The sequence below is a fragment of the Acomys minous genome, assembly GCF_964271855.1.
Source record: "Acomys minous genome assembly, chromosome: 2".
NCBI lineage: Eukaryota > Metazoa > Chordata > Mammalia > Rodentia > Muridae > Acomys > Acomys minous.
Genome location: NC_140484.1, coordinates 55,866,187 through 55,875,706, shown reverse-complemented (window position 1 = coordinate 55,875,706; position 9,520 = coordinate 55,866,187). Strand labels below are relative to the sequence as shown.

The 9,520-nt window shown below is 56.8% G+C and overlaps 1 protein-coding gene across 4 annotated transcripts; it reads right to left on the bottom strand.

The window, feature by feature from the left end:
* Nucleotides 1–2,562: 2,562 nt before the first annotated feature.
* CDKN1C (cyclin dependent kinase inhibitor 1C) lies at nucleotides 2,563–5,290 on the bottom strand. 4 transcript variants are annotated; one of them, XM_084773514.1, is made up of 4 exons: nucleotides 5,096–5,290; nucleotides 4,065–4,962; nucleotides 3,380–3,518; nucleotides 2,563–3,291 (listed from the first exon to the last, which is right to left on the bottom strand). In XM_084773514.1, the coding sequence occupies exons 2-3, from the start codon at nucleotides 4,951–4,953 to the stop codon at nucleotides 3,385–3,387; spliced, it is 1,023 nt and encodes a 340-aa protein (XP_084629640.1). In that variant the 5' UTR covers nucleotides 4,954–4,962; nucleotides 5,096–5,290; the 3' UTR covers nucleotides 2,563–3,291; nucleotides 3,380–3,384. The 4 variants fall into 4 exon arrangements, with proteins under 4 accessions (XP_084629640.1, XP_084629639.1, XP_084629642.1 ...); XM_084773513.1 differs by having other exon boundaries at nucleotides 4,029–4,962; nucleotides 5,096–5,288; XM_084773516.1 differs by having other exon boundaries at nucleotides 4,029–4,921; nucleotides 5,096–5,287.
* Nucleotides 5,291–9,520: the final 4,230 nt, after the last annotated feature.

Below are 9,520 nucleotides of genomic sequence, written 5' to 3'. Positions count from 1 at the left end.
CTCACCATAAGGCTGTTGAGGTTCTCACAGTGGCTAGTCCGAGAAGGGATATCTATCAGGGTGGTGAGTGGCCTGAATTACAATCTACATCTCAAAGTAGGGAGCTTGGCCCTTTCCCCAGCAACCTGCTCTCACTCCCATCCTTTGCATCAACTCTAGAGACCTCGGGCCTTCCAGCTGAATACATCTCACAGCAGTCCCTAACCATGCCTCCAGCACTCTAGCTCCCTGGTCCAGGAAGAATACCCCCAGGGTCCCAGGGCCTAGGCACAGCATGTTTCCTTTGCCAGTCCCATTGATCTTGTGCAGTCAGCATGTGCTGGCTTCTAGGAACCCTGCCGTGCCCTGTTTTAAGCAGAGCTTGGGTGTTACTCAGCTGTCTCCAGCACTGTTCTCAGTGTGCTGTGGTTTGCTGGGTTTATCTTTGCCTCCCACACAGAGGGTCTTAGGGGGCCTGGAACTGCAGCTTTATTCTTCCTGTGTTCTCTAACACCGTCCTCCCCCACCCCCCACCCCCCACCCCCCACCCCCCACCCCGATTCCTTTGGAATATTAGCCACCTAGCACAGCAGCACTCTCATGCCATACCCTGCCTTCTTGCTGGCTTTTCCTGCTTTCTGCAGTAGTAGGTCCCTTTTGCTTCCATTTGCCACTGTCTTGCACGAAATTGAACCTGTAGCCTGTCAACCAGGCTCAGGAGGCCAGGGACAAAGGAAGCCCACCAGTCACACGACAAAGTGCACACTTACGCTCAATAACATAGCCCACATAATGGTAACGCAAGTTCAACCAAAGTCCCAGGCGGCCCCTGAGAGCCTGACAGTCCGCCATGGCCTCCCCTTTCTCTTCTTCTGCTCTGGCACACTCATCCTTCCTCCTTTTCCTCCCTCATGGTCCAGGCTGTTCTGTTGAGGGGCCCTGGATCACCCCTATCTAAAGACTCATGCACCATTCCCAAGGTGACCCACCACCCACCACCATGGGTCATTAACACTCAAATGTTTAGTATGACAGACCTACTAACTTCCTACCATGTGGGTACAGGACTGGACAGTAAGTATCACATGACATCCTGCATGCCCAAGAAAGCACCCATGGGACACCAGACATTTTCTAGCTCAAATAGAGAAACTTGCTCCCAAAGTCAAGAAGGCCTGCCTGGGGCCCCATGGGCTGAGTCACACGTGTGATGTTGCCTCCTGGGTCAGGCATCTTCGAGTGTCTTCTAGAGACCCTGCTACACCTAAGAAATGGCCATGGCATCGACCTCTGTATTCTCACATGGCCCTAGATGCTTTTGAGGAACCCCCAAAGTGTCACAGAATATGGGACTGCAGGTGGGTACTTGGTTTAGTGTTTGTAAGAGTCATAGCAGGGAACAGAGGCCTGGCCAACCTATACAGAGGCCTCTCTGCCTGTGTATACCTCCACAGAACTCACTCAGGTCCTTGAGCAAGCCCCATGGCTTCTGGCCCAGTAGTGTCCTAATGGTTGGGACCTAACCCGCATGGCCTGCTACCCAGCACCTCAAGTACCATGGCCAGCATGAAGAAAAGAGGCTAATCTAGCACACAGGTGAATTCTGGGAGTTTCTCCCACCCCCATGAGCACATATAGCAAGCAGCTTTCCTTGCTGGAATCTAATTCTGGGGTCACCAACAAGGTGGGGGCTGTTGCAGGCAGCAGGGCCTGCCCTTTCAATAAGGTCGGCCTTCTCAACAGGGGGGAGGGCATTTCACAAAGCTTAACCACACCACAGGGCCTCTAAGGTATCCAGGGAAGGCAAAGTTAATTATACACCCCTACACCTCTCTAAAGCCAACCTTGTACTGCCTGGTAATGTTCATGAGTTCTTCTCTCTTGGCCCAAGGAACTTTGCAAGGACTTCATGGGCCAATCTGTTTTATGTCACCTTTTCCTTTGAAAGTCATTGCTTTCATCAACTTATAAGCCAAGCTTAATGAACCCTTCCCTTTTTTTGGACTAAAAGGAGTCTCTTTGGATCCAGTGGGCTGGCAGGAAACAGGGCATGGGGATGTAGGAGTCATAGCTTTGAATTCTTTCTGCCACAGAAGCTAGATTAGGACCATCCATCACCTCCCCCCATGGGCTCACAGGCACCCCAGTGTTTGTTCATCATCCCCCTTCCCGCTCCCTACCAAGCCAGCATGCTGCCTGCTCATGGGGGTGCTCTGCCTTATGGACCTAGGGACCCTGGAGCTTTCAGAGCTCCACTGTGTTCCCCACACTGGCAACGCCTACAGGTACATGGCAGCTTATGTTGTCCTAAGACCCGCAAGTGCACATCAGGGTCCAGCTGGAGTTAGATGAAAAAGTGAGGGTCCATTGAGGGGAGCCACTTATTTCCCAAACCCCTGAGTAAGGAGGTCAGTAGGCTCCATGAAAGTCGACGCCCCCCCCCTTCCTTGTAAGCAGCCAACACCCTGTCAAGTGGTGGTCATGTTTGGCTGACTCCCCCTTTGCAACAGCCCACACCCACCATATTCAATTGCCCCAGCTCTGGGGTACAAAGGTGTAAAAGAACAAGCAGACTAGAAAGTGTAACTTTTGTTGGGCCTCTTTATTTAGAACCTGGCGGACGAGGAGCCCTGGGCAGTTGGTATGGGCAGCACAGGAACCATTTTGACAGTCTGGTCACCAAGTTTAAGAGCAATCTAATAAAGCGGGGCTGGGGGGCTGGGGGGACGACACTGTAAGCTAACTGGAGATGAATGTATCGGGGCTTTGAAGCAACAACCGTTCCCTAGAGTCTAATATAAAAGTAGATTTACATTTGTGGGTAATCTGAAGCTGGTGATTTCTAGTGCCTTTGGTAATCATCAATAACCCAGCAGTTGCGTGGCAGAGATCCACGCATGGATAAATACAAATATTAAGTTAGCATATTTTTTTTTTACTTTTTGTACAAATATACACGGTTTTTTCCTTTTACTCATCTTTTCCCCTCGTTCTACGTTTTCTAGTCTCTCTTTTTTTTTCTTTTTTCTTTTTTTTTCTTTTTTTGCACTGAGAGCGAGTAGAGATTAAACATTTTACATAAATGATTTAAAGCTTTACACCTTGGGACCAGCGTACTCCTTGCACTTGGTACAGAGTGTTCTCAATACATTGATTGCACAGTTTTCAGATTTCCACAAAACCGTGGGCTGCTTTGCGCAGCCATCTCTGGTTCCTGCTACATGAACGAAAGGTCCCAGACGAAGCCCAGAGTTCTTCCATCGACCGCTGCCCAGGTGCCCAGCAAGTTCTCTCTGGCCGTTAGGCGCTAAACTGCGGGGAGAGGGACTCAGGTGAGCACACACGGTGGGAACCCCCCAGGGGCGGCCCCTCCGCGACCCTCGGGGGCCGCCGGACTCACCTAACTCATCGCAGACGTTTGCGCGGGGTCTGCTCCACCGCGCCCACCCCAGGAGCCACGTTAGGAGAGGGACACCCCACAGGGACATCGTTCGACGCCTTGTTCTCCTGCGCTGATCTCTTGCGCTTGGCGAAGAAGTCTGCGGGCGACAGCGCACGCCGGTCAGGGCGGGGTCGTACCGGAGACCGGTGAGGGGGCTCGCGGAGTGCGCAGGGCGCGGGGCCGGGGTGGGGGCGCCATCCCCGCCCGCGCCGAGGTCCGCGGCGGGTCAGCTTTGTTTACGTCGCCGCGCAATGTGCTGTGTAAGCATTTCCCCTTGTCCCGCGGCCAAGCCCCCCGGGGCTGCCGCCGCATTTAACCCCCTCCACGCCGCACACACGGCGCCCTAAGGGGCTCCCGCGGCCCGAGCCAAAGACCGCGATCCGAGTGGGTCGCGGCCAGGCTCACCCTCCCACTGCACGCTCGGGAGCCTTGGAGCTGCACCCCCACCAGTAGGAGAGGGGTGCGGGCGCAACCGCGCCCTAAGCGCCGCGGGCCCTTTAATGCCACGGGAGGAGGCGGGGACCGGGCGAGGCCCCCGAGGGCGAGGGAGAGCCCGGCCGGCCGGACAAAGCGAGGCCGGGCCGGGGCGGGGCCGTGCGGGGCTCACCGGAGATGAGAGGCCCCGACAGCTTCTTGATCGCACCGTTCGCAGTGGCCGCAGCAGTCCCAGCCGCGGGACGTCCTGGAATCCCCGAGAGAGGCTGCTCCTTCAGCTCCTGGCCGCGCTGCTCCTGGTTCTCGCCCTGCTCCTCGTCTGGATCCACGCCCTGCTCCTCCACCGGCTCCTCGTCCTGCTCCTCGACCGGCTCCGCTCCCTGCTCCTCCACCGACTCTGCGCCCTGCTCAGAGACCGGCTCAGCGCCCGGCTCAGCGCCTGGCTCAGCACCCGGCTCCTCGCCCTGCTTAGGGACCTGCTCAGGGACCTGCTCAGGGACCTGTTCCTCGCCGTCCTGAGGCGCCACGTCCGGGTTCGCGTCCGGGATCGGGTCCGGAGTCGGGTCCGAGGTCGCGTCCGGGGTCACGTCCGGAATCGGGTCTGAGGTCGGATCTGAAGCCGGGGCTGGGGTCAGGGGTGGGGTGGGCTCCACAACCATGGCTGAGGTTGGGGCGCTGGGAGGCTGCTCAGGCGCCTCCTCTAGGCCGTCGGGGGCCTCGCCAGCCGGCAGCCCAGAACGCGGGATGACAGCCACGGCAACTGGGGGAGGCCGGGGCCCCAGCACCAGGCGACAGCGCCCCACCTGCACCGTCTCGCGGTAGAAGGCGGGCACAGACTCGCTGTCCACCTCCATCCACTGCAGACGACCAGGGCCTCGAAGAGGCACATCCTGCTGGAAGTTGAAGTCCCAGCGGTTCTGGTCCTCGGCGTTCAGCTCTGCCAGGCGCATCCTCAGCTCGCGGCCCAGCTCCTCGTGGTCCACAGGCCCGAAGAGGCTGCGGCAGGCGCTACTGCGCGCAATCACTGGGAAGGTGTCGCTGGAGGCCAAGCGTTCCATCGCTGTTCTGCTGCGAAGGTACACGTCGGACATGCCCATGGTCGAAGGCTGTGCAAACGCGGGCGGCGAGAAAGAAGGGAACGGGAGAAGGAAGAGGGGAGAGGAGGAGGGCGGAGGCTGGGCATGGGTGAGACCCCTTGCACAGCCCGCGTCCGCCTCTGCCTAGGGACGCGGCGGCTACCTGGCTGATTGGTGGTGGAAGGCTCCCGCGTCTCGATCGCTTGTCCTGTCCAGCTTGGGCCGCGCCCCCTTGGAGCTTGCCTGCCTGTTCGCTTGCACTCAGTCGGGCCTAGCCGGCACCCCTCGAGCTCAGCGCTCTCGGCCTGTGGAACGCCCAGCCCGCTGCGCCCCTTTATACGCGCTGGCCTCCTCATGATTAGCATAATGTAGTATTTTCAGTTTCAACAACACCGCGGCGATTGGCGGGCACACCCCGCCCCGCCCACAGAGGCCCGGCCTCCGACCCGCGCTCATTGGCCGCGCTCACACACCCCCGGGGCCCGGCGGGCTGGGCGACGGGCATCCGCTGATTGGCGGCCGCTCAGCGAGCGGGCTGAACGGGACAAGGGGCGGGGCTCGAGTTAAAGAGCTCTGCGGGCGGTAACGTGACACCGCGACGCCCCTCCCCCTCGCCCCATACCCCCCCTACGCCCCCCGCGGGCTCCTTTGTCTGCAGGCGGGGGCTTGCGCAGCCGCGACGCGCGCGCCCCTTCGGACCCTGAAACTGGGCACGGCCCCTCGGCGACGCCGACGTCGGTGCAGGTCCCTAGGCCCCCGCGGCCAGCGCTAGCGCTAGGATTGCGCCAACTGATAGGGCTTTAACCCACCACTACCAGCTGGGCCCTGGCCCTAGCAGAACCATGCCTGGAACCGCCCTCTGCACCCAGGCCTAAGTTCCTGCCATCGAGGCGTTGGCACACCTGCTAGTACTAAGAACCTGTACCAGGGAGGTAGAAACAAGGGTCAGCTTCATTTTTCCCCCTATGGACAATACTGTGGAGATCTTAAGGGCCTGATCTATGAGTGAGCCCATCTACCCAGGAGATGAGACACAAGCTCAGCCCATCCAGCCCTGTACCTACGTCAAGGCATTGATGTACGCCCAGGACCTTAGGTTTGGATCAGGCCATATCTGGCTCCCGGTTCTGCCTACCTTAGTTGGCAGTAGGTTGTGCGGGGAGGGGGGGGGGCGGCGCGGGGGAAGAGGTAAAGACTCACCCCTTCTCCACAGCAATGCCTCTTGGTGCAGGCCTGGATACTCAAACAAGCACCCCAAAGCGTGTCTCTCTCTCTCTCTCTCTCTCTCTCTCTCTCTCTCTCTCTCTCTCTCTCTCTCTCTCTCTCTCACACACACACACACACACACACACACACACACACACACACGTGCGCGCACACACACGTGTGTGCACGCGCGCGTGCATGGACTTATTTGAAAGACTCTGTAGACCCGAACTCTCAGCTCCCAGCAGAAATGCCTCTGAGAATTCTGAGGCAGAATCCTATTTACAGGGTTAGAGAAGTTGGACCAGCCAGAAGCAAGTAGTGATAACAAGTCTTCAGACCCTGAAGCCAGGGGACCAGACTGAACAGGCTGTCCTGGAACAGGTGAGAGACAGGGTTTGGAAACTGCTCTGGCCAGTGCCTGAGACTTGTACGGATTTATTTTTCGCAGTACACCCTACTACAAATCTCTATGGACATCGGTATTTCAGTATTTTTCTGGAGTAAAATAAAATTAATGAAGGCTTCCAAGGGGCCCCATCTCTCTCTCTCTCTCTCTCTCTCTCTCTCTCTCTCTCTCTCTCTCTCTCTCTCTCACACACACACACACACACACACACACACACACACTGACTAAAGGCTAAAAGCAGCTAGTCCAGGGTCAGAAAGAGGCAGAACTTTGTTCTGTCTCTGTGTCGAGGCCACATGGGCCTCCCCAGAGACCCTGGGCACAGGACCACGCTTGTTAGTAACCACCTGGCCTCCAGGGTCTCCCCAACAGTCCAAATGCCCAGGCTACAGCTGTCAAAGATGGCAAGGATGCAGAAGGCCCACCCTGACCACAACCCAGGTCAAAGCTGCTGAGAGGACTGAACACACTCCCTGTGGTGTGGAGCTACCATACCCTATTTGTTGGAAGAAGCAGTAAGGATGCCCAGATGCGCTGTGTTGCGGGCTGCCTCTGTAGGCATCAGCCTGGCTAGGGCACCCTTAGCCCGGGTTGCCAGTATTGCTTGCTTTCTACTTCTATATTTCTCTTTTATCAGCTTATTTGTTTACCTCAACAGAGGGGGAAATGCCTGCTCTGCATGTCTGTAACAGGTGAAATTTCATCAAGGATAGCATCAACAGATTTGTTGGGCACACTGGTTCCAAGAGCAGGGTTGAGTCCCCCACCTCCTCCAACCCAAGGGACCTATGGGTAAGTAAACATCTCCCTGCCTACAAGAATCACCTTCTATTATTGTCATTAAAAAGACATCCAAAGGAAAAGAGAGCATTTTTCCTGTGTTGCTGTGGGGGATGGAGTGCTGGTGGGGTGCTCATCTGGTGCCCAACTCATCGGGGATAAGTTTCCTGGGCTTCTTTCTTGTGGGGTATGGAGGGGGTATAAGCTCTGGGACCCCTCCCTTGGACCTGTTGAGTAGAGTGATGTTTCTCTCCTGCCATCTTCACCCACACCCTTGGGCAGCGTGTGTACTTCACTTTTTGCCTCTTCTGGAGCACCTGGAAAGAACCACACTCCACGTCCAAAGACCAGTTTCTGCCACAGATCCGTTGACAAAAATTTCTGTGTGCACTCAATTACATTATAACCATTGGAGTTGTTTTTCTGTGTACCCACCCTGTTGGCCAAATGGGGAACAGAGGGCCTTGGCAAGGCTCAGGCACCGCCATTCTGCCAGTGATTGGAGCAGGAGATAAAATTTGAAGAGCTCGGAGTGACTCAGTGGTAAGGCATTTAAGAAATATATACACTGGCTCTGGGTTCCATCCCCAGCACCGAAAATGAATGAATGACGAATGAATGAATGAATTTTGTGTCCTTCATCCCTAAAAGTTTGAAGTTGACTCTACGCTGCTGTGCGGGTAGTGGCTGCAGCTAGAACACACAGCAGGCAGGCAGGCGGACACTTCAGCAGTACATTCCAAGGAGGAACAGGCTAGCTATATTAAAACCCTGTTGTGGCTCCTAGGTGATTAAGACCAGTTTAAAGCACACCCTCCAACACCTCGAATCAACTCCCAGATTTGATTAGTGAATTGTAATGCTGGGGCCCTCCTGCGCTTTAATTCTTAGAGGAGACTGGAGTAGCTAAGCCAGCTCAGTTTCCCCGGAACGTCCCGGGATCGCACTCATAGCAACCAGCGTAGCTCGTCAGCTGCTGGGTTCCGTTGTTCAGGGTCTTCCAACCCCTAGCCGGAGCAGAGGCAAGAGTCCAGGTCTGTCTTTGGCTTCATGCTGCCCCCTGGTGACCGCCTTGGGCAGTACCAGCTTCCTGGCTGTCCCTTGCCTCCCTTTCCTGCCTGCGTGGATAGCTCTTCTGGTCAGACACGTCCCTGACCCAGAGCCCCAGGTTCTGGGGCCCTTCCCGGGGTAACCAAGTGTAAGGTTAAGGCTTGCCCTATTCAAACCTGCCTGGAGCTGCCTTCTCAGATTTTAAGACCCTGAGCTGTCATATCAGATAAATTAAGGCCTTGGAGAATTTTCCATGAAGCCATGGGCCACATGTCACCCATCCATCAAGAAAGGTGGAGAACGCAGGCCCAGGGTCAGGACTAGAGGAAGAAGACCGAAGGGCTGGGTGACACACTTTGTTGCTTCTGGAGACTCTTGAAGGGCCATGGACAGAGAGCAATCCTCTCATAGTTTTTCTGTGGTCTCTTCATGGGGCAGGGAAGTCTAGGTGCCTCCTTGATAATAATGCACCTTCAAGGAGGTCAAAAAGAGTGTCTATCTTGTGCCTCCTCCAGGCTCTGGTCTGTATCTGCTTTGGGCTCCCTTCCTCTTTTAATCCAACACCCTGCAGAGAGAGGACAGGGTAAAGACAAAGCCTCAGAGAGGTTCAGCATCTCGCCTGAGATCACTCAGCAGTCAGGGGCAACAGTCACTTAGCTGGCCTCAATCTTAACGAACACTTGGACCAAACCCTGCATGGGTTTTGGCTCTGTTTGCGATGGCGGGAGACCCTGGAATGTCCTCTACACGTCCCCCACGCCTCTAACTCCTGCCCCATTGGTTGGGTTGCAGGCTCCGAGGGGTGTGCGCGGTTACAGAACAACCCGGCCGGCCGCCCCAGCAGTAAGCAGCGCCCTGCGCGCACTTGGCGGGGCCCCAGGCGGGTGCAGCACGAACGCCCTCCCGCACCAGTTCCCGCGCTCGGCTCGCCCCGCCCCCAGGACGGGCTGTTCTTGGGGCCGCTGCCAGACACGTCCTCCGCAGGTGCCGGCCTCTCTCCGGTGACGCGGCCACATGCGGCCCAGGCTCCGATTACAGGGCTTGCCTTGTACTCAGGGCCGGGGGTCCTCACTCCCCAGGAATGGATGGGAGGGGCAGGGCAGGCCCTGCAGAGGGAGACTACGAACAAGGAACAGCCGCAGG

Bases quoted from the DNA above. Each gene is read 5' to 3' on its own strand.
- CDKN1C (XM_084773513.1), bottom strand. From the start codon at position 4,953: ATGGGCATGTCCGACGTGTACCTTCGCAGCAGAACAGCGATGGAACGC. The intron at 3,519-4,028 runs GTGAGCCCCGCA...TGTCGCCCGCAG, and splicing joins GTCGGGGCCTCTCATCTCCG to ACTTCTTCGCCAAGCGCAAG.